General features: G+C 47.0%; 1 protein-coding gene across 1 annotated transcript in view; it reads right to left on the bottom strand.

Moving 5' to 3' along the window:
- Positions 1 to 25035, bottom strand: part of LOC307240041 (A disintegrin and metalloproteinase with thrombospondin motifs 2-like) — a gene marked incomplete at its 5' end in the record, with an annotated part of 34801 nt that overhangs the window by 1920 nt on the left and 7846 nt on the right. Inside the window, 21 exons of the mRNA XM_080013616.1 lie at positions 313 to 472; positions 738 to 809; positions 894 to 1017; positions 1345 to 1552; positions 8385 to 8517; positions 8613 to 8763; positions 9289 to 9461; positions 9850 to 9930; positions 10516 to 10639; positions 12527 to 12660; positions 13538 to 13620; positions 13771 to 13863; positions 14407 to 14552; positions 16450 to 16563; positions 16661 to 16793; positions 17125 to 17268; positions 17870 to 17975; positions 22257 to 22413; positions 22533 to 22616; positions 24076 to 24159; positions 24245 to 24342. Coding sequence (XP_079869742.1) covers positions 313 to 472; positions 738 to 809; positions 894 to 1017; positions 1345 to 1552; positions 8385 to 8517; positions 8613 to 8763; positions 9289 to 9461; positions 9850 to 9930; positions 10516 to 10639; positions 12527 to 12660; positions 13538 to 13620; positions 13771 to 13863; positions 14407 to 14552; positions 16450 to 16563; positions 16661 to 16793; positions 17125 to 17268; positions 17870 to 17975; positions 22257 to 22413; positions 22533 to 22616; positions 24076 to 24159; positions 24245 to 24342 — 2602 coding nt within the window. The remainder of the gene's footprint in view (positions 1 to 312; positions 473 to 737; positions 810 to 893; positions 1018 to 1344; positions 1553 to 8384; positions 8518 to 8612; positions 8764 to 9288; positions 9462 to 9849; positions 9931 to 10515; positions 10640 to 12526; positions 12661 to 13537; positions 13621 to 13770; positions 13864 to 14406; positions 14553 to 16449; positions 16564 to 16660; positions 16794 to 17124; positions 17269 to 17869; positions 17976 to 22256; positions 22414 to 22532; positions 22617 to 24075; positions 24160 to 24244; positions 24343 to 25035) is intronic.

The following is a 25035-nucleotide window of genomic DNA, read 5'->3' on the forward strand; positions in this document are numbered from 1 at the left end:
TTCAACCCCAGCATCTCTCTCTAGTTCATATCCACTCATGCTGCTGATCTCCATGCGGTATTTAAGATAGCATTAACTTAACTAAGTTACTAACTAACTCTTGACTAAGAAAATCATTCATTAAATCAGATGTTTCTTGCTCAGGGTTTGCTGGTATAGGTGCTTCGGTGTCTAAGGACGATCAAACATTTCCACTGGTTAGCAGCAGCGCTAAGTAGCCAGCAATGGTGCAAATGAGCTCGTAGCAATGCTAACCAGCTAGCCGTCGTGCTAAGAGGAGCAGGTGCATGCTGAAGGTACGTGCAGGCTGACCTGCTCCAGCGTTGTGTTGTCATGGAGACGTTGTCCCTGCTGGTGAAGTTGGCGTGGCTACAGGACCTGCAGCACATCCTGCTGTATCCCGGCAACGAACAGTAACGACTCAGGACCTCCATGCGACAAAACGCAGACTGGTCGCCACGGCAACGCTGCTCTGCAAATCCAAATTCCACACACAGGCGCTTTCAGGCTACTTCCTGTCTCCTTAGCGAGGCCACTTCCTGATTCCTTAACAAGACTACTTCCTGTCACATTAACAAGGCTACTTCCTGTCTCCTTATCAAGGCAGGAGAGGAGAGAAGGAGAGGAGAGAAGGAGAGAAGGGGAGAAGGAAAGGAGAGAAGGAGAGAAGGAGAGGAGGAGGAGAGAAGGAAAGAAGGAAAGAAGGAGACTAGGAGACTAGGAGAGGAGGGATTTACTGGAGGAGGGTTGGGGAGGAGAACCAAGGGAGGATCTGGAAAGCCACTGGATCAGAGAGTTCTTCTGGTCACCTGCAGAGGGCAACAGAGACCACAAATAAAGACAGAGACAGACAAAGAGACATGAGGCATGCATGCAGACAGACAGGTACCTACAGGGGGGCAGTAGACAGGTCTTGTTGCTCTCTGGTTTGCTTCCTGTACACAGCGTGTAGTTCTCAGGATGAGAACCACAGAGAACCTGCCGCTGCCGGAGCCCCTCCCCACAGGTCACGCTGCACTGCAACACACCATGAAGCACTATGAGAGACACCGACACGTCTGAAGCCGTGGAGCAGCCAGGGATGCGAGAGCTCATCCAACATGGCGCCGTCAACTCGCACTAATAACAAAGTAATGGTACAAGTACTTTTGTGTATTCTGCGGGACATTACACCACAGTATCCAGAGCACAGGAAGTCATCCATTGTTACTCCACCTGGTGCTGAGACTCAAAGTCATGTTCCTATGTTGGCTTGTTTCACTGGTGGTGATACTCCCCCTTCTGGGCGAAGCAGTAACGTTAAGTTGTTTAGCTGTCGTACAGAGAGGCCGCTCCTCCTCCCACCTGGGACCATGGCCCCGCCCTCCAGGAGGCGGGGCACTGTGTTCGGTTGCAGCTCCTCCTCCCTTCGGGCCGGGGGGCGGGGCACAGCCTGCTTGGGGCGGAACGCTGCCGCCCCCCGCTGGACTCCTGCAGGCAGCGCACCCAGCGTCTCTGGACCCCCAAGTTGCCGCAGGAGGAACTGCAGGGCCCCCAGGCCCCGGACTCCCAGCTGCACACACACACACACGGATGAATACACAGGGATCTGATGAATGTGATGGTGGGAGTGGGAGTGAGTTAGTGGGCGGGTCCAGAATGTTTTGTATCAATAATCTATGAACTAAAATCACAGATGCATCATCTGTACAGCCACTAGGCTTGTATATAACATGTATCCTGTAATACATACAGTATGTTCTCCACAGGAGTGGATCTGATGATTTTGGGGCCCATTTCAAAGTGCTACCATGGGGCCCCCCCAACAACAAATCCAACCTAACCTAGGAAAAAACACAGAAGGTCTGTTACACACTGGAAGCGGAGCTGAAAAAAAGTTTGCGTTTCAAATGCTCTCATGTCAACGGAGGCATGTCTTCATCCTGCACGTGGAGCGGTGCTTTGGAATGTTCATGTTCCTGCAAAGTCAGGGTGAGACACTCCCAGGTTCTAAACCCGTCCTGTGAAAGACGGCCTTTCGTCTTTCACCAAGATCTTCGAATTTCCATGAAATAGCCTTCCTTTCTGAAATGGCGGGGGACAGCGTCAGAATTGTGTGGAAATTCTCTGTCCATGACCTGAACAGGCCGTCTTCTAAGAATGCTGCACCGCTGTTCGTCGGTTATTTTAGAGTTTGGCCAAAGAGCTGGGTCACTGTTAACATATGGTATTGTACCTTTGCTGGAGCTAGAGGGCGCCTCATCTTGCAATATTTGGCTGTTGTCCATTTCAGCACTGCAACCAGCGGTGGTAGTTATTTCTTCTCCGGCAGCGGAGCCGGCTGGCTGATCTTGCGTCGCTTCGTCACTTTCTATTCCAGAATCGTCGGGGCCGTCAGCATTGTTTTCTCTCGGCCCATCTTGCTCTAAGCCTAACGTTACCTCAACTTGACTTGTAAAGAAAGACGTTTCGGATACGTCTGCCAACTCTTCAACTTCTCTTGATAGATTGTATGCTTTTCTGCACCACTTGTATAGTTCGTTTTCATGGCAGCGGGGGTTCTGAGGAAAACCTTAAGCCCCTGCAACACTCAGATTTCCCAGATTGAGAAACCACATTCTTTTACATTACATTACATTACATTGATCAGACGCTTTTATCCAAAGCCACTTACAATTATTCAAACACCGACGGACGCAGCCATCAGGAGCAATTAGGGGTTAAGTGTCTTGCTCAAGGACACTACAGCATGCTAGCAGGAGGAGCCTGGCATCCAACCAGCAACCTTTAGATTACTAGAAGACCAGCTCTACCTCCTGAGCTACCATCCCCATCCATTCTCATGATTATCGTAGATTACCTGAGGGCCGTTAACTCCATTGTTGATGCCGAACCCCCTGTTGTCCCTTACCCTCATATGCTACTCTCTAACATTCCATCCGGCACCAAATGGTCCACTGTGATTGATTAATGCACAGCTTTTTTCAGCGTGCCAGTACATCCTGATTCACAGTATCTGTTTGCTTTCACCTATCAGGGCACCCAATACACATACACAAAGCTGCCACAAGGGCTTTTAGACAGCCCAACAAACTTTAACATAGTACTGGCCCAGGACCTACAGGACCCTACAGGGTTCAAGTACAGTTCTCCAGTACGTAGACGGAATTAGTAGTAGGAATTTGTAATTCCACCAAAGAACAGTGTGAAAAAGACTGTCACAGTTCCCACAGCACTAAGAACAAGGGGCCACAAAGTCAGCAGAGATAAGTTACAAATCTGTCAGCCTGAGGTTAGCTATTTGGGGAGACAACTGCATAGTGATAAGAGACTAATTGCCCCATCATGAATAGAGTCGGTAGCTAATGCCCCAAAACCACAGACGATGGGAGACATGCTCTCCTTCCTGGGCATGGCAGGGTACAGTTGGTCTGTGATTTGTGACTATGCCCTCAAAACCGCTGCATTAGGCGCTTTAATAAGGCGGCAGGACAACCGAGCAATAAAGCACCCTTAGAGTGGACTGAGGAGGCTGACCGAGCCTTTGTGGTACTGAAAAGTGTTATGCAGTCTGCCGCAGCACTCGGCAACCCAGACTACTCTAAACCTTTTCATCTATGTGTGGCAGAACGTGCAGGCTATGCATGCGCAGTACTGATGCAAGATGCACTGATAGGCAAACAACCACTAGCTTATTTCAGCAATAAGTAAGACAGCCTGGAATCAGGGTTGCCTCTCTGCCGCTCAGCTATGCTCCACCAAGCTTGCCGAGATTTAAGCTCTAACAGCAGCATGCAAGTTGGGGGCGGGCAAGCGCCGCAATGTATACACAGACTCAGCATATGCATATGGAAACAAAGAGGTTTCCGCAGATCCGACAGCACACCCATCATTCATGGGGATGCCATCACTCAACTGTTACCGCCGATGAGGCAGCCAGACATACAGCATCACTCACTTCAATAAGACCCCTACTGATAGCTGAGGACCTGGTGTCCATCATAACTCTGCCCTCCCTTATATAAGCCCAGAGCAGAGTTAGCAGTCTAGAAAAATCTGTGTGGATAAAAAGAGGGGCGATTCTGAATATGCAAGACGGGCCTCAGAGTGTGTGTATCATCCTCAGTCGCAAGGGACAGTTGAGCGGGCTAATGGAATTTTGGCTTGATTAAGGTAACGGAAGATGGTGTGTTAAATTGGATGCAGGCCTTGCCACTAGCACTATTGTCCATGCGATCAAGCGTGCACGAAATGATAGTGGCACCGCCCCTTGCGGTTACCTGCGCCGACGCTCCGGTCGACTTGGCACATTTTAGTATTCTTTTCCGTTTTTTATCATAATATCCGCCAAAAAAGCATTGGCAGTTATCTCTTACGGCGGCGATGCGCTTGTGGATATACAAACTTCCCTGAAAGAACAACTTTGGGACTTTTTATCAGTGGAACTAGAGTGGCCGATTTAAATTTTATGTGCCAACACCCTCAACAACAACAACAACAAAAATGGAGCCGCTGTTCCATGAGTGGGCCCACGGAGAAAGCACCGTGGTAAACGAGGCGGCATTCAGGTCAGAATGAGGACGCAACCTTACTGTCCACCTCTGCCAAGCATCCTTCTTGCCAACGTTCAATCTCTGGAGAACAAGATGAATGAACTTTGAGCAAGGATAAAATTCCAACGGGATACGAGAAACTGTTGCGTCCTCTGCCTGACGGAGACATGGTTGAACCCGCCATACATCCAGCTGAGTCCTTCTCCGTGTTCCGCGGCGACAGATTGCGGGAGTCGGGGAAATCCAAAGGTGGAGGCGTCTGTCTCATGGTAAACAACCGCTGGTGTAACCCCAACAACTCCAAGACTCTCTCCCGCTCCTACTCGCCGAACCTGGAACAGTTGACAATCTCATGCCGTCCATTTTATCTCCCCCGGGAATTCAGCACGGTCATCATTACAGCCATTTATATTCCACCGCAAGCGGACACCGACACAGCACTGTCGGACCTGTATGATGTGTTGTGCGGATTTCAAAACAAACATCCTGACGCAGCTGTGCTGGTCACTGGGGACTTTAACAGAGCAAACCTTAAAAAAGTTCTGCCTAATTTCCACCAACACATCACGTGTGCCACCAGGGGAGATAAAATTTTGGACCATTGCTACACACCGTACAAGAATGGATACAAGACCGTCTCGCTCCCTGCTTTCGGGAAATCTGATCACACCACGATTTTGCTGGTTCCCGTTTGCAGGCCTCTGATCGTGCGAGAATTGGTGGTGACGAGGGAAGTGAAGCGTTGGACGGACCAATCAGAGGCTGAGCTTCAGGACACTGACTGACTTCGACTGGGACATGTTCCAATCAAGGTCAAGTGACGTCAGCGAGTTTACGGACGTAGCGTTCAGCTTTGTGGCTACATTAGCGGACAGCATCGTTCACGGTGAAAGTTTGGTTATTAAGTTATTTCCAAACCAGAAGCCGTGGGTCGACAAATCCATCCGCTGTGCTCTGAATGCTCGCACGGCTGCCTACAGCGATGGTCTTGTATCCGGAAATATGGACAACTACAAAGCGGCGTCTTACAATTTGCGGAGGGCGGTGAAGGACGCTAAACGGACGTACAGAGAGACTGTGGGGCTACAGATGGAGCAACAGACACCAGGCACCTGTGGCAGGGGCTGCAGACTATAACAAACTACAAGAGCAGACCCTCCTCAGCCACGAGTGTCGATGCCTCCCTAGCCAACGAACTGAACTCCTTTTATGCGCGATTTGGGTGTGGCAACAACACCGCTAGCTTGCCGGCTAATTGGAGTTACACCGCTGGGGATGAGCGCGCATTCTCAGTGTCTGAGCATCAAACTGTGCTTCACCACAGAAAAGGCACAGATCATACTGTATGTCAGCAACTGGCACCAAATGGGGGCCATGTCATTTATGAGAAAAACTGGACAGCAATAAGCCAATAACAACTGCCTGACTTCTCTAGAGGAACTCTCCACCTGGGAGAAATGTTCTGGCTGTGCAAGAAAAATGACCAACTTGTGTCCCAGCTCCAGCCTAACTGGACAGGGATTTGCGCCCCAGTAATGTACACAGGACAATTAATAATACTAGCCCCTCCACCGGAGCAACCAAGTACAAGGCGCAAAAGAAGTGCGACCACTCCATGGCTACTAGATTCCCAGGTATACATTGCATTTAGCCAAGAGCCTTATGGCGTATCCAATGGCCATCAGGTAATAGACAAGGATTGGATAGTGTTGGGACAAGTCGCAGGCTCTAGGTGGTAAATGCTCAGTATCTAGCTTGGAACAGCAGATAGGTTAATAACTTATGGTGTAATAAACTGCACTTTATAAACTACACTATACAGGCTCTAGAGGGACTGAGAGAACAACTGCACTCTGTTTCCCTTATGACCCTGCAAAACACATTTGTTATAGAAACACTGCTTGTCGAAGATCAGGTGTGTGACAACATACGAGAAGAAAGTTGCCCAGTCATTCCCAGGCATGCAGATGAAGGAGGCAATCTAACTGAAGCATTGAAGAAATGGGGAATGTTGTGGTTAATTATTAACCCCCACATGATGAGAAACCTAGCTTAGTACAACATGTTATACTCTGAGGCAAGACACCAGTTGAACAGAGGAACATGCGCAGACATGTTGAAACATGACACGAGTATTCTAGGAAACATGAAAAAACTCCCTAGAAACAAGACTGTGATTGGTTCCTTGCAAAAAAGGAGCTGGACATGAACTAGGAGGAGGGAACATCTTGGGTATATAAGGAGGAACAAAAGTACAGTTCTTCAGTTGGGCGCCGGAGCCCCACTCACTGTTTATTGCTGTGCTTGACGCTCATATACACAATAAACCTTTTGGCATCAAACTCAGTTCAAGTTCAAGTGTTTTTCACAGAACAGATAGAAGAGTTGTCCAGAGATCCAGACTTTTTAGGTCCAGGTCTGGACAATTTTGGCCACGACAGTGTGCGTGTGTGTGTGTGTGTGTGCGCGTGTGTGTGTTGCAGTGAGTGTGTTGCAGTGAGTGTGTTGCAGTGAGTGTGTTGCAGTGAGTGTGTTGCAGTGAGTGTGTTGCAGTGAGTGTGTTGCAGTGAGTGTGTTGCAGTGAGTGTGTTGCAGTGAGTGTGTTGCAGTGAGTGTGTTGCATTGAGTGTGTTGCATTGAGTGTGTTGCAGTGAGTGTGTTGCAGTGAGTGTGTTGCATTGAGTGTGTTGCAGTGAGTGTGTTGCAGTGAGTGTGTTGCAGTGAGTGTGTTGCAGTGAGTGTGTTGCAGTGAGTCTGTTGCAGTGAATGTGTTGCAGTGAGTGTGTTGCAGTGAGTGTGTTGCAGTGAGTGTGTTGCAGTGAGTGTGTTGCAGTGAGTGTGTTGCAGTGAGTGTGTTGCAGTGAGTGTGTTGCAGTGAGTGTGTTGCAGTGAGTGTGTTGCAGTGAGTGTGTTGCAGTGAGTGTGTTGCATTGAGTGTGTTGCAGTGAGTGTGTTGCAGTGAGTGTGTTGCAGTGAGTGTGTTGCATTGAGTGTGTTGCAGTGAGTGTGTTGCAGTGAGTGTGTTGCAGTGAGTGTGTTGCATTGAGTGTGTTGCATTGAGTGTGTTGCAGTGAGTGTGTTGCAGTGAGTGTGTTGCAGTGAGTGTGTTGCATTGAGTGTGTTGCAGTGAGTCTGTTGCAGTGAGTGTGTTGCATTGAGTGTGTTGCAGTGAGTCTGTTGCAGTGAGTGTGTTGCAGTGAGTCTGTTGCAGTGAGTGTGTTGCAGTGAGTGTGTTGCAGTGAGTGTGTTGCAGTGAGTGTGTTGCAGTGAGTGTGTTGCATTGAGTGTGTTGCATTGAGTGTGTTGCATTGAGTGTGTTGCAGTGAGTGTGTTGCATTGAGTGTGTTGCAGAGAGTGTGTTGCATTGAGTGTGTTGCAGTGAGTGTGTTGCATTGAGTGTGTTGCAGTGAGTGTGTTGCAGTGAGTGTGTTGCAGTGAGTGTGTTGCAGTGAGTCTGTTGCAGTGAGTGTGTTGCAGTGAGTGTGTTGCAGTGAGTGTGTTGCATTGAGTGTGTTGCAGTGAGTGTGTTGCAGTGAGTGTGTTGCAGTGAGTGTGTTGCATTGAGTGTGTTGCAGTGAGTGTGTTGCATTGAGTGTGTTGCAGTGAGTGTGTTGCAGTGAGTGTGTTGCATTGAGTGTGTTGCAGTGAGTGTGTTGCAGTGAGTGTGTTGCAGTGAGTGTGTTGCATTGAGTGTGTTGCAGTGAGTGTGTTGCAGTGAGTGTGTTGCATTGAGTGTGTTGCATTGAGTGTGTTGCAGTGAGTGTGTTGCATTGAGTGTGTTGCAGTGAGTGTGTTGCAGTGAGTGTGTTGCAGTGAGTGTGTTGCAGTGAGTGTGTTGCAGTGAGTTTGTACCGTGCACTGCTGCAGGGGTGTGTGTTGCAGCTCTGACTGATGGCTGGTAGTTTCTTGGTGTTGGAGCAGAAGTTGCTTGGCACCGTCACTCCGTCAGCCCGCCGCCTACAGCCAAACCGGGTGTGGCGTCGCCCTGGAAACCATAGCAACTAAAATCCACTGTCTGTCCACCTGTCTACCTGTCTCACCGACAGAAATCAGAGCAGTCTGTCTGCCTGGCTGTCTCACCTCCCCCGCAGGGCTTTGAGCAGTCTGTCCACCTCTTCAGCACCCACTGGTAGAAGACGCTGTCATCCTGAAGCAGGTTGTTGTCCAGCTTCACCTGTTGGACCACGTACTGGTAGGACACAGTCACCTTGCTCTCGCCATGGGAACGCACCTGATGGACACGCCCACAGGGAGTTCACACCCGGTTAGTCAATAATTAACATGCAGGACAGAGATACAGACAGGCACACAGACAGATACACAAACAGAAAGAGACTTTTTCACAGTATATAGTGATCAAACTTTCTACACTAAGAACATTTATTCTACTTTAGATTATACTGTATTTAGCAGGCTCAAGTGTCCTTGAGAAAGACACTTCACCCCTAACTGCCCCCAAAGAGCCTTGCTGACTGCCTCCATCGGCGTATGAATTTAGTCGCTTGGGACAAAAGCGACTTAAAACATCTTCATGCCTAATGACATAATGTGAAGTTAATACACACATGAATATAGTATATACTATATAAAGTATTAATATAAACATATGAAGAATGTGAAGTATTAATAAAAGCTTTATATATATATATATATATATATATATATATATATATACAGACATAATAGTTTATATTAATATAGTATATACGTATATGACTACATATCTGATTTAGTTTGTATGAATATAAGGTCCCACCAGGACCAGGACCCCGTAGGGCAGCGGGCCCCGGGTCTGGACAGTCTCCTGGTCGTGGTCCTGGTCTGGGGTGCTGTACTCCCAGGCCACGCCCCCTTCAATCACCACTCTGGAATGTGGGTCATTTCCTTCAGCATTGAGGAAAACGTTGCCCCTCACCAGGTTCTTCAGCGCTGACAGGAGGACAGCAGTCAGGTTTCCACGGCAACGATACTGCATCTGATCTGATTGGCTGCATGCAGTTCTCTCAGTAGCAGCCAGTTAGCCCAGTTATCTCAGTTAGCTCAGTTAGCTCAGTTAGTTCAGTTAGCTCGGTTAGTCTGGTCAGCTCGGTCATCTCAGTCAGCGCAGTTGGTTCGGTTGGCTTGGTCAGCTCAGTCAGCTCGGTGATCTCGGTTAGCGTAGTTAGCTCGGTTAGCGTAGTTAGCTCGGTAAGCGCAGTTGGCTCGGTTAACTTGGTCGGTTAGCACAGCTAGCTCAATTAGCTCAGTTAGCTTGGTTAGCTCGGTCAGCTTAAGATTGCTCAGGTAGCTCAGCTAGTGTCCAGTGGACTTCCTGTACCCAGGACATGAGGGGACCCTCTCAGCTCCTTCACCACCAGGTGGTGTGCTCCTTTTGGGATCTCCAGGATCTTCAGGTAACCTATCAACGCAACACCATGACAACACATCACAATACTGACTGAGTGCCGCAGCACTAGCATAGTGAAGGATTAACCGTGCATTGCATCGGCCCAACACAAAAACTGTCTGCAATGAATACCGTCACCTTAATACCACCAGCCTTTTTTGCGGCTTCGGAGGATCATGGGACAAACAAGACTGTTTTAATCTTGCTGTGTTGTCCATTGAAAGGGGCATTCTTGAGGGACTGTCATTGACAGATTTGCCAACCACAAATAGAGCAGACTTCCTTTGACGGTCCCACCCCCAAAGCGGTAACATAGCAACTCAAATGCAATACAAATGCAATCTGTAGTAAACAAGGTACACAAAGGGAGGGTGGAAATACATAAGGGTGTATTATGCAGTGTTGGAAGGTTCTGAACACTGTTTAGTACTGTGTGTAGGTACTATAGTACAGTGTGTCGTACTGTAGTACTGTCTAGTACATTTCTTCCTGGTGCTGTGGCTGAACCTCCCCCTGACGATCTGTGCGTGGTACTGTAGTACTAGAGTAATGCAGTAGGAGTAATACTGTGTAGTTGTACTGCAGTAGTAGTAGCACCTTGCTTTCGGGCGCTGCGGCTGAAGCGTCCCCGCACCGTCCTGCAGGTGCTGTTGTTTCCTCCACAGACTCCGCATTGATCGTCCTGTCGCTCTGACGCCACCTGCTGGTCACAGCCTACATGCTGCAGGAGAAGAAGGAGGAGGAGGAGGAGGAGGAGGAGGAGCACACAGCGCCCCCGGTGGCAGCACAGGTAAGTGCACATTGAGATACAACGGCCTGTCATGTACGATTTCCTGTCACTTGTCGAACGACCAATGAGCTTCCAGCGTAGAAACCCCTGATACTGTCTATCTGTTTACCTCCCTGTCTGTCTGCCTCCCTCCCTCTCTCTCTCCCTGTCTACCTCTATCCCTGTCTCACTGTCACTCTAGCTCCCTGTCTCCCTCTATCCCTGTCTCACTGTCTCTCCCTCCCTGTCTCCCTCTGTTCCTGTCTCACTGTCTCTCTCGCTCCCTGTCTCTCTAGCTCCCTGTCTCCCTCTATCCCTGTCTCACTGTCTCTCTAGCTCCCTGTCTCCCTCTATCCCTGTCTCACTGTCTCTCTCACTCCCTGTCTCCCTCTATCCCTGTCTCACTGTCTCTCTCGCTCCCTGTCTCCCTCTATCCCTGTCTCACTGTCTCTCTCACTCCCTGTCTCCCTCTATCCCTGTCTCACTGTCTCTCTCGCTCCCTGTCTCCCTCTATCCCTGTCTCACTGTCTCTCTCGCTCCCTGTCTCCCTCTATCCCTGTCTCACTGTCTCTCTCGCTCCCTGTCTCCCTCTATCCCTGTCTCACTGTCTCTCTCGCTCCCTGTCAGAGTTTCCGTTCAAACAACTTGGTTCCACGGGTCCTGGAAGATTTCAATTTCCCAGGCAAAGAAATTCAGGTCAAATATTATCTGTGTATATTGAGCTTAAAAACAATTGATAGGCAGGCTACATAGAGAATGAAATCATGATTCAAATCATGTAGATGTATAATTTTTTATTGAATATTCAAAATAAAATAAGTACCTTCAGTTAACGCTATTTTTAAAGATAAATAAATAAAAATTACGAATATTACGACTTGAAATCAAATAATTTCCGTTCATGATCAATAAGTACCAAGTGCAGCCGCTTTAATTCACATTTCACTAAAATAAAGATGTTATCAAATCAAAAACAAAATAAATATGACAAGTAGGTCCAAATAAATAACAAATGTTAACATATGTCGACATACGTAGACATATTTTACAACACAATGAATATTTAGCGTCTGCTTTGGGTCGAACTTAAATATCAAAAAAACACCAAACTATGGATGTTTGTGTCCTTGTTGTCAAGGATACATCATCTTTGTGCTTCTGGACGCTGCGTGTATTGTGTGTGTGTGTGTACTGTGTGTGTACTGTGTGTACTGTGTGTGTACTGTGTGTACTGTGTGTACTGTGTGTGTACTGTGTGTGTACTGTGCGTACTGTGTGTGTACTGTGTGTGTACTGTGTGTGTACTGTGTGTGTACTGTATGTGTACTGTGTGTGTACTGTATGTGTACTGTGCGTACTGTGTGTGTACTGTGTGTATCTACTGTGTCTACAAGCACAACCTGTCCACGAGGGAGGGGGCGGGGCTTGTTTCTAAAGCCACAAACGTGATTGGTTGGAGATGAGGTCATCTTTACATCGTCACTGATTGGCTTTCTGTTTCAACTTGCCCAACGCGGAGATGAACGATCTGTGGATTATTTTTTTCAAAACGATGGAGTCGATTTTATTTTGACACAGAGGAAAAAAACATGGCCATAATTATCGTTATGGTTTCATCGCACAGCACTAATTACAATTTCTTAGAGGGAATTATTTTTGAACTTGACATTATGACCCGAGAGTGAAATATGTGGGACTTCAACAGATTTTCCCGGTGGAAAAGCAGCAGTTAGTGGATAACAGAGACGCTGCTCCCTGTCTCTCTCTCTCTCGCCCTCTGCAACTGTCTCACCTCACAGTCCCCCCCCACACACACACCGTCTCTCCGCCCTGTCTCACCTCACAGTCCCCTTTCACACACACACTGTAGGGGTCCCGGTAGGAGCACCGCGTCCCATCATGCACCAGGGTGTTCATGAACACCACCTCACCCGTCTCCAGCGACTGACATCGCAACTGACAGTTATCCTCCGCTGTAGCCACAGACAGGTGGGCAGACAGAGAGACAGGTGGAGAGACAGACAGGTGGACAGACAGGTAGTGAGGCAGGGAGACAGGTAAACAGACAAGATGGTTAATCCTTATAAATACTGTTAATACATTTTTTTTCATTGACTGTGGCCTGTGTGTACAGTACAGTGTTACAGTTTGTAATGTATTGTTACAGTGAGATCCAATGCATACAGTGTGTATTACAGTGTGTACTACAGTGTGTATTACAGTGTATTATAGTGTGTATTAGAGTGTATTACCGTGTTACAGTGTGTATTACAGTGTATTAGTGTGTATTACCGTGTTAGTGTGTATTAGTGTATTACAGTGTGTAGTACTGTGTTACAGTGTGTATTGCAGTGTATTACAGTGTGTAGTACCGTGTTACAGTGACATCCGGTGTGTTAGTGTGTATTACAGTGTTACAATGACATCCAGCATGTACAGTGTATTACCGTGTTACAATGTGTATTACAGTGTATTACAGTGTGTAGTACCGTGTGATAGTGTGTATTGCAGTGTATTAGTGTGTAGTACTGTGTTACAGTGACATCCAGTGTGTTAGTGTGTATTACAGTGTTACAATGACATCCAGCATGTACAGTGTGTATTACAGTGTTACCATGTGTACAGCGTGTTACAGGGGTTTACAGTATTACCATGTGTACAGTGTGAGTTAGTCTTTTACAGTATATTATATAGTCTGTGTTACTGTGAGTACATTGTGGATTACAATGCTAATGTGTGTACACGGCGTATGTTAGTGTTACCGTGTATTAGCGTGTGTGTCTACTGTGTGTAAAGTGTGTGTGTATTGTGTGTACAGTGTCTTCACTCTGTGTACAGTGTGTGTATTACGTTCAGCATTGTGCGGGGCCCAGTGGTGTTTATTGGTTCCGTTGTGAGTAAAAACTAAATCCCACGTCTGGCACTGCTCTGCTCTGGAATACACACAGTACACATTAGTACTACTAGTACTACTACTACTAACAATACACCATCTGGTACTGCTCCATTCTGGAATACACACAGTAGTAGTAGGACTGGTACCCGGTAGTACTAGTGGTTCTACCTGGTACTGGTAGCACTACCTGAAGTCAGTGAGGCGCGGGCAGTCTTCCTCCAGGCTGCAGAGCTGGAACTCAAAGCTGTTTCCAAAGCAGTAGCGCCCTCTGTTGGCCGGGCTGAGGAACAGCACATTACTTTGGATTTATTGATCTGGGTTGATCTTGTTTGATTGAACAATGATCTAGATTGAGGCATATTCTGGTGTGGGGATGGTCTGGTTGAGCAGCCACACCTGATTGGGTCAGAGTGGCTGCAATACCTGTTGCTCGTTGGTTGTTGTAAGGAGCAGCAGGTAAAAGCCCCATCCCCACACCCACTCAGGAGAGGAGCCCTGTCATGACATGTTCTATCTGCTCCTGGCTTGTTCCAGCTAGCCTCCTCTCGACAATAAACTGCTCCTGGCTTGTTTCACCTAGCCTCCTCTCTACTATAAACTGAGGTCTACAACCCTTCTGTGTTTCTGTGCCGGAGGGCCCTGAAAACACCACTTGGGTGGCGTGTGGTAGGCGGTACTGCCACAAATACAGTTTGTAGATCGAGATTGATAGAACATATTGATCTGATTGATAGAATACACATATTGATAGTACATACTGATGTATTGATAGTACATGTTGATAGAACATATTAATAGGGAGTATTAATTATTGGATACTCACGGTGGGCTGTCACAGTGCCGGGTCCTGAACTGCACACCCCCTCCACAGGTCCGGGAGCAGCTTCTGAAGGGAGACCACGCCCCCCAACCACCATCTTGTCTCAGGAGGTCTGAGGTCACATGGACGCACTGACCCTTAAAACAGTTCTGAGGAAACAGGAAGTCACCGCTATACAACTACAGTATTACAGTACAGTAAGATCACATAAGACAAGATGGTTCTTTATAGATTCCCCATAGTGCAAATTCCGGTGTTGGAGCAGCTCAATGGGGAAGCATGATGCACAGAGTAAGGGCTTAAGGGACAGCTAGCAGTTAGCTGAGGATGTTGTAGTCTGATGGTTGCTGCACAAAGGAACACTCCGTCCAGCACCCGGAAGAGATAAGCTGCTGGATGAAAGGGCTACCAGCAGCCCTCTCAGCCGGGAACTCATTTCCTCACACCCCCAGGCCCACCGGCCACGGAGGTGGGCTCCTCATCTCACCGAATTGGACTAATAATGTCCTGCCACTGTCACACCTTTCAGTCTCCACATTCAAATTCAACACAGCCAGCATTGTGATGATCTACCGCCCCCTGGACAGCTCAGCAACTCTCTCGATGAGATGGACATCCTCATCGACTTTCCTGCAGACGGCACCCTACTCGTCCTCCTGGGAGACTTCAACATCCAACCAGAGAAACTACAATCTCCTACCTTCCTTGACTTTTCCTGCTCATTTGACCTCTCTCTATCTCCCTCACCCCTGATTCACAAGACTGGGAATCTGCTTGATGTTTTCACAAGATCTTGCTCCACTTCCAACCTTACAGTCACCCCCCTCCCTGTATCTGACCACCATTTTGTCTCCCACTCTGCTGTAACTCCCACTGTCTGCCTCCAATCCCAGTCAACTGTTTTCCACCTTCACCTCCCTCCTCAACACTTCCCCCCTTCCCCACCCTCCTCCCTTTCAGCTGCTGACTTTGCCACCTACTTTGTCAAGAAGTAGGTGGGGAGCTCCTTTAGACACCCTGGCTCGAGAACACCAATACTCATCTTGAACCCAACTTATCACCTGCTCCCTTTTGGCTTGCATCTTTTGATCCTCTCTCAGAAGAAGACATCTTGCCACTCGTCCAATACAACTCGTCCCCCCAACCTGCCGCCTGGATCTGTGCCCTTTCACTCTCCTCTAAATTATCTCGACGGACATCTTGTCCTTCCTCACTACAGTCATGAACTCCTCCCTGTTCTTGGGCTCCTTCTGCCAGAGTCATGCCTTTACACCATCCCTTGACCCAGCTGCTGTCCAAATCCTTGTCTCCACCCTCTCTGAACTTGGAATTACAGAATCTGTGCACGCCCGGATTACATCATACTTGGCCAATCGTTCATACCAAGTTTCACGGAGAGATTTTCCCTCTTTAGAATATCTGAATATCGAGAGGCTCATCTCTGCATGTCTTCAAGACATTAATGCATGGATGTCTGGGCACCACCTGAAGCTCATGTTCAACATGACGGAGCTCCTCCTCCCTGGGAAAGACTGCCCTCAAACAGACTTCTCCATTACCATCCAGAACACCAAAGAATCTCCATCTCAAGACTGCCAAGAACTTTGCGTAATTCTGGACAAGCAGCTCTCCTGCTCTGCCACATCGCTCCTGTAGCTTCAACCTCTACAACATTCAAAAGATACGGCCATACATCAGGAGGGATGCGACACAAGTTCTGGTTCAGGTGCCTCTCTAGCCTACTGCAATGCTCTTCTAGCTGGACTACCTGCATGTTCCATGTCTTACAGGTTTTCCTATAAACTGCAGTACTATACACTATAGTACAATAAAATGCTGTTCTACATACTTCAGTACTGTTAACTACAGTGCTATGCTGACCCTTAAGACGGTTCTGAGGAAACAGGAAGTATTCACCACACAATTACAGTACTATATACTACAGAACTTTATACAGCAGCACTAGAAACTACAGCACTGCAGTACTACAAACTGCAATACTACAAAGTGTTGGACTACAAACTGCAGTACTTTAAAGTGCAGTACCTTCCCTTGGCCACACGGCGTCCCGTCGAGTGGCGGACCCTTCTTGGTTTTGCAGAAGAATGGGTTGTCATGATGACTGCACCACAGCTGTTTACAGGGGTCAGTGATACTGTACTGGAGAGACAGACAGGTAGAAGAAAGAAAGATTGGTAGTCAGACAGTCAGACAGACAGGTAATCAGACAGACAGGCAGATAGACAGGAGGACTCACTGTGGTACAGATGCTGAAGTCGGAGCCAAAGTCGAAGCGACACTGTTCCTCCAGAGAATAAAACAAACCGGGAAGCTGCGGCTGCAGCGGCCAATCAGAATGGAAGGGGTCATCACGGAGACAGTCATAGGAACTGAGAGACAGACATGCAGACAGTTTGGAGTACACCTAGATATAGGGCATGATGGTATCAATTATTTCTTTAATTTAAAAAAAATGTTTTATAGAAAAACATTATATGACATTAACTGCAGTAATGCAGTCATCATCTTAGCCCTACACCTAGATAGTATCCAGTGGATAGGCTTCCAGTTATCTGTAACCAGTTATCTGTAACCAGTTATCTGTAACCAGTTATCTGTAACCAGTTATCTGTAACCAGTTATCTGTAACCAGTTATCTGTAACCAGTTAGCTCCAGCCAGGTAGATGTAGCCAGTGAATGGTGCAGGTGCAGCTACTCACTGCAGGTGCTGCTGTAGCTCCTGGCGGCTGCAGCTGGACCAGTGGTAGCGGTGAAACATTGCCCGCACCAATGGAGCCATGATGCTGCCTAAGGGTACTTCATCAGCACAGTCATTGACCTCACCATCATGCTCCATGCCCAGACTGAGGAAAGACATACAGGTAGAGAGAGACAGGAGGAAAGAGGCGAGACAGACCGGAAGAGAGACAGGCATATGTTATATTTCACTGCTATCATTATCAGCATGTTATATTTTAACATTATCAATATCATCATGTGTTATATTTCACTATTATTATCATCATCATTATATCTTATATTTTGTAGTTATCATCATCATAATATGTTATATTTAATGATATTTTATGTTTCACTGTTTCACACTTTCACACTGTGTATTTTTAATATCATCGTCATATTTCACTCTTATCATCATAAGTTATATTTAACTGTTGGCATAAATTATATTTAACTGGAATCATTATCACTATCACCATGTTATATTTCACTGTTATTATAATCATATTTAGTATTTCACTATCACCATTTTTATTATGTGATTTTCACTGTTATCACTATAATCATACGATATATTTCACTGTTATTAACATCGTATTATATTTGACTGTTCATTATCTTTCTCTTTCTACTGTACAGTGCGTTTTGGCAACACTGTTATACAATTATGGTCATTGAAGCCTGAATAAATGTGATGTGTCTGCACTATGTGCGTGTGTATCTCACACGTGTCCGGTCTCGTGCGCGACCACGAAGGCCGAGGAGAATCCATCGTCTTGGATCAAGGCGCAACTTCTGACGGGGTGACACATCCCTGTTACCGGAGCATAGCCTGGGGGAGGGGAGAGGCACAAAGCGCGAGGGCACAAAGGAGCTTGTGGGGACCTGTGCGAGGTTGTGGAACCTCCCAGATAGTTAGGGGTGCCAGGGTCACAAGGGGCGCGAGGTTCACGAGGGATGTTCCCTGGAAATGCTTTGTTGTTTTATTTCCGATATGTTGGCCAAAATTGGTCCAAGTCCAATGTGAAATTCAACGTCTACCAATTACTTTTTGGCGCAGAGACAAAATAGTATACGTAATCAGCTCATTCGGGTTTTGTGATTTTATTGTAAATGAACAGGGTCGTTGTAAAGGTACGCTTACAAGTAAAAGCTTTGATTTGAAATGTTTTGACTGGTATTCCTGTGCAGTTTCTTTTTAGAGAATCTTGCAGTGAGGGAGAGTATTTACACATAGTGACTCTGTTCTATAGTTCAGCAGGTTCATCTTTAATAAAACGCTGAGCAGGACATGGGTCCAAACCCCCTCTCCTGTCTCTGCATGGAACGAGCGGACAAACCAGCTCCTTTTCGGCGCTTTTGTCACTTTATTAATCACTATGAACGGCACAAATTCCTCCTGCAGCCACGTTTGCTGTTTGCGCTCTTCTTTGTTTGCTACATCCCGACGCGGCTGTGGTGGTGGCTGGGGATTTTAACAAGGTGAACCTTAAAAAAGTTCTGCCTAATCTCCATCAACACATCACATGTGCCACCAGGGAGATAGAACTTTGGACCACTGTTACACACTGTACAAGAACGAATACAAGACCGTCTTGCTCCCTGCTTTCGGGAAATTGGATCATTGCGCCATCTCCTACTACTATTGCGCCATCTCCTGCTACTTCTTGTTTACAAGCCGCGCATCGTGCGTGAATCGGTAGTGACGAGGGAGGTAAAGCGGTGATCGGACCAGTCAGAGGCCGTGCTTCGTGCAGCTCAACTCAGACAACTAAGGTTCGAGAAGGAAGAGGCGTTTAGGAGTGTGGACAGAGACATGTTTAATGTGGCTAATGAAGTCTTTTGAACGCCTTGTGCTTTCCCACCTCAAATCCATCACAGCCTACAGAGCCTACAGGTCTGTAGACGATGCAGTAAACTTGGCCCTCCACTTAATCCTGCAGCACCTGGATTCCTCAAGAACCTACGCCAGGATCCTGTTGGATTTCAGCTTTGCCTTTAACACAATCATCCCGGCACTTCTGCAGGACGAGCTCTCCCAGCTGAGCGTGCCTGACTCCGCCTGCAGGTAGCAGCACGTGAAGCTGGGAGAACACGTCTCTGACTCCCGGACCATCAGCACCGGTTCCCCCTCAAGGCTGCGTTCATTCTCCTCTGCTCTTCTCCCTGTACACCAACAGCTGCACCTCCAGCCACCTGTCTGTCAAGCTCCTGAAATTTGCGGACTCTGGTGGGGATGAGTATGCCTACAGGTGGGAGCTTGACCTTCTGGTGACTTGGTGCAGCCAGAACAACCTGGAGCTCAACGCTGTAAAGACAGTGGAGATGGTTGTGGACTTCAGAAAGAACGCTGCCCCACTCACCCCCATCACCCTGTTTGACTCTTCCTGGGAACCATCATCTCCCAGGACCTCAAGTGGGAGCTGAACATCAGCTCCATCGTCAAGAAAGCCCAGCAGAGGACATACTTCCTGTGGCAGCTGAGGAAGTTCAACCTGCCAGAGACGATGATGGTGCACTTCTACACCTCCATCATTGAGTCCGTTCTCACCTCCTCCATCACCACCTGGTACGCTGCTGCAACCACCAAGGACAAGGACATACTGCAGTGCAGTCGCTCTGCTGAGAAGGTGATTGGCTGCAATCTACCATCTCCACAGAACTTGGCTGACCCCTCCCGCCCTGGACACAAACTCTTTGAAACACTTGCTTCTGGCAGGAGGCTGCGCCAACAAGACCAAAACCTCTCGCCACAGTTTCTTCCCCTCTGCAACTGGCCTCATCAAACCCCCCCCCCACAAACTGAATGAGTACTGTACGTCAACGTGTTGCATTAACTGAACAAGTACTCTACGTCAACGTGTTGCATTAACTAAATGAGTACTGTATGTCAACGTGTTACATTAACTGAATGAGTACTGTACGTCTACGTGTTGCATTAACTGAACGAGTACTGTACGTCAATGTGTTACATTAACTGAATGAGTACTGCACATCAATGTGTTACATTTACTAAATGAGTACTGTACGTCAATGTTACATTAACTGAATGAGTACTGTACATCAACGTGTTACATTAACTGAATGAGTACTGTACGTCAACGTGTTGCATTAACTGAATGTGTACTGTACGTCAACGTGTTGTATTAACTGAATGTGTACTGTACGTCAACGTGTTGCATTAACTGAATGTGTACTGTACGTCAACGTGTTGTATTAACTGAATGAGTACTGTACATCAATGTGTTACATTTACTGAATGAGTACTGTACATCAATGTTACACTTACTGAATGAGTACTGCATGTCAATGTGTTACATTTACTGAATGAGTACTGTATGTCAATGTTACATTAACTGAATGAGTACTGTACGTCAATGTTACATTAACTGAATGAGTACTGTACGTCAATGTTACATTAACTGAATGAGTACTGTATATCAATGTGTTACATTAACTGAATTAGTACTGTATGTCAATGTTACATTAACTGAATGAGTACTGTACGTCAATGTTACATTAACTGAATGAGTACTGTACATCAATGTGTTACATTAAGGCACGTTCCTCATTCTCTGGACTTTATCCGTGAACATTGCACATACTGTTATACTTTATACTGAACATTTGCACATTCCTGCACAAACTGTAGCTTTATTAAAAAAAAAAAAAAAACAGCCTTAGTTGACATATGCTTATATATTTCACCAATATATTACTTATTGTTTTACATTTATGTTACATGTATGCACCGAACACCAAGACAAATTCCTTGTTCATGTAAACTTACTTGGCAATAAAGATGATTCTGATTCTGAACGTCAGTAAAACTAAGGAGCTGATTGTTGACTTTAAGGAGAGGATTACAACCGAGGAGACGCGAGCGGTTGGTGATTAATGGGACTTCTGTTGACAGGGTGAGCAGCTTCAAGTACCTGGGAGTCCACATCACGGAGGACTTAACATGGACTTTACAAACAGACACTGGTGAGAAAGGCGAGGCAGCGTCTTTACCACCTCAGGCAACTGAGGAAATTCCAGGTCTCGGTGAGGATCCTCAAGTCCTTCTCCTGTGGAGCAGTGGAGAGCATCCTGACAGGCACCATCACTGCCTGTTTTGGGAACTGTACTGCTCAGGACAGGCGGGGCCTGCAGAGGGTGGTGTGTTCAGCCCAGTGTACCACTGGAACTACTCTCCCCTCCCTGCAGGATTTATACACCAAGGGGTGTAGTAGCAGAGCTGCAGCATCATGAAGGATCCTCACCACCCCAACAACGGACTGTTCCAGCTGCTGCGTTCGGGCAAGTGCCTCTGATGGAGTTTCTTCCCACAAGCCATAAGGACTGTCAACGCTGAACTCACCAGGGGTCATCACTGAGACACCCACATAGGCCCTACTGCCTTACTGTACTGTATTTAGCATATTGTACTGGGTTACTACATACTGTGCTGTATTGCTGTTCTGTTCGGTGTGACTGTATTGCTGTGTCGTATACTGTACTGTATATCTCCACACACACTACCTCACTTTATTCACATGCCTCTTTACTGCACATATCTGTATATACAAATAGCCTATCCCATATACATAAGTCTATTCCCTTTATTTATATTTTGTACCCCCACTCTGTATTACATATTACTCTATCCACTAAGTGCATAACGTTTTAGGAATCAGTTCGTTTCAGTTAGTTACTTAGGAAGAAAATAGGTAGCTATTGTGTTCAGTTTAGAAATTATTGTGCATAATTTCTGGGTTTGCTGCATTGACATTTTACTGCATATATGTAATTGTATGTGACAAAAGAACCCTCTTGAATCTTGAATCTACATCCGGCTTCACGCGGTACTTTCTCTCTACTGCCACCCGTGATTTCTGGCAATACTGCAACTGAGAATGTGACAGCTATAAACACCCTGCTCTCTTCCTAGCGGTGCCGGGCCCCGCCCACATGCAGGTATAACCAGGGCTTTAGGAGGGGGAGGCAGGGTTTGATTGACAGAGAACTGGGAAGCATTTGATTGACAGGGGGCAGGGCAAGGTTTGATTGACAGGGGGGGTCGGGCAGGCTTTGAAGGAGCGGGGCAGTATTTGAAGGGGGCGAGGCCTACCCTGCATGCCTGACGGTCCAAACTCCTGCCTGGTGAGGTAGACAGCGTGGTCGTGGTGCTCTGCCTCACTCAGTGCTGCCCCCTGCTGGAGGAACGCCCAACCACACACATTCTGCAAACTGTGGGATGGGTTTCCCACCTCTATCAGCTCCAAAGACTGTGGTGGAGGGAGAAGGGAGAGAGAGCAGTTTTAAAAACCCTTTGTCTCTTCTAAAACCAACAGTCGGCATGCATGTCTTTTACGGCAGACAAACGGATGTATTGACAGATAGATACCTTACTGGAAGATAAGATGATGATTCGAACCAGAACGACGTTGATATTCTCTCCCAAGGATCGATCCTGGTAAACCTCATTCACCTGCAGGAGATAAAACTAAATAAATTACATCTAAGATAAAATCCTCCATCCAATTCTCTATCGATATCATTCAGTGTTGTGCGCTGCCATGGAACACTAGAGTACCATCAGAGCCCACTAGGTGGTGCCGTGAAAACTTAAAATTCCACTTAATTCCAAAACAAAGAATGGAAACGCCCTCCTGTGATGTTCAAAAGATCAAAATTGCAAGCCTGCATGAACTGATCAGTTCCAGCAGAACAGCAATGAACAAAACAGCGACTCGTTCCTGATGAGTCACTCAGTAAAATGAGTCGTTCAGTCAGTATAACGCACGGTGAGCAAGGGAGGACTTCCTAACAATGAACAACTGAAATAAGTGTGAAGTGCGGAATTCATATAGTTTATTATTTTCCATTTGAGTGACTCCAGACTCTTGAGTCATTTAAAACATTGGTTCACTAAGAACGAGTCTTGCATTACTTACTATTAGTAGGCCAGTAAACAGTCTATACAGTATATGTACACCGATCAGCCACAACATTAAAACCACCACCAATAACACTAATACTGTGTAGCTCCCCCTCGTGCCACCAAAACAGCTGTGACATGGACTCCACCAGATTCTGAAGGTGTCCTGTGGTATCTGGCACCAAGACATTAGCAGCAGATCCTTTAAGTTATGGAAGTTGGAGGTGGGGCCCCCATGGATCAGGCTTGTTGTTTCACCACATCCCAGAGAAGCTCCATCAGATCTGACCGTAACCCCGCCCATCCACATGATGTAGAAGAAAAGGTGATTCATCAGACCTCCACCTTCTTCCATTGCTCCATGGTCCAGTTGTGACGCTCACGTGTCCATTGTAGGTGCTTTCAGGGGTGGACAGGGGTCAGCATGGACACTGTGAGCTCCCATACGCAGCAAGCTGCCATGCACTGTGTGTTCTACACCTTTCTATCATAGCAACATTCACTGTTTCACCACTTTGTGCTGCAGTAGTTCTTCTGGGGGATCGAACCAGACGACGAGACTTCACCCCCCCACGTGCATCAATGAGCCTTGGGTGCCCCCGTCACCGGTTCACCGGTCGTCCTTCCTTGGACACTTTTGTTAGTAACCACTGCACAGCGGGAACCGCCACAAGACCTGTGCTTGTGGAGATGCTCTGACCCAGTCGTCCAGCATCACAATGTGCTTCTTGTCAAAGTGGCTCAGATCCTGACCACGCCCATTTTTCCTGCTTCCAACACATCAACTTCAACAACTGACTGTTCACCTGCTGCCTCACACATCCCAGCCCTTGACAGGTGACACTGGAACCAGATGTTATTCACTTCACCTGTAAGTGGATTTAATGTCTGATCAGCATATATATATATATATATATATATATATATATATACACACACACTGTATACACACACACACACACACACACACACACACTTCTAGATATATAATAAAGAGTCTGTGACCTACAATGTTCATGAGGGTCAGGAGGTATCTCTGGATGTGATCTCTGCCGTGGAACAGAACAACAGAATAATCCACTCCCAGTAGGACCTGGAGGAGGGGGAGAGGAGAGGAAGGGTGAAGAGAGATAGAAGAGATGAAGAGAGAGAAACATCCCATAATGCTACTGTATCACCTCTATGTTGTAGTGCTCAGCGCCCTCGATGTAGCGACGATGACGAGTGGAATTCGAACTGAGGTTCAACACAGAGTCAAGGAAAGAACCTGAGAGGACTGGAGGGGAGATGGGAAAGGGTGGAGGAAGAGAGTGGAGAGGCGGTGAGAGATTATAGGAGTAACAGTGAGACAGGTGCTAAACAGTGAGACAGGTCCTGGTCAGTAAGACAGGTACTGAACAGTGAAACAAGTAATGGAACAGTTTGTTAGGTCCTGATCAATGACAGGTTCTGAACAGTGAGACAGATCCTGAACAGTGAGCCAGGTCCTGGTCAGGCTCCAGTTTGTAGGATCCTGCAACATAACTGAGTGATAACATCTGTCCAGCAGGGGCGTTATCACAAAATACCATAATAACAGTAATGTATCTGTAGTGGCTATTCCTTTTCAAAATTATAGCCACTGCCCCAGCAACAGACAGATGATAGATGTCCGAAAGATGATACTAGATGCTTGGAATGTAAGCTGATGTCGATGATCCTAATAGATTGTTAAATGATGAAATGGTTAAATAACTGTTTTGTTCTCAACTAAAGCTTTGTTCCATTGTTCCTCAAACTTTTCCCACTTTCCCTTGTTAATTTGCACCACACCCCCACTTCCCATGGGTGTGGCCAAGTTGCCAATCAGTGGCCAAGGAGCCAATCAAAATCAGTAAATCTTGTGCCTGCGCCCAGGGGTTGGTTGTATGTGTCATGCTCCTCGGGCTGGGCGCGGGAGTTGCTCCACGGCCCTCTGGCTTCTCTGGGG

The sequence above is a fragment of the Zeus faber genome (assembly GCF_960531495.2).
Source record: "Zeus faber genome assembly, chromosome: 14".
NCBI lineage: Eukaryota > Metazoa > Chordata > Actinopteri > Zeiformes > Zeidae > Zeus > Zeus faber.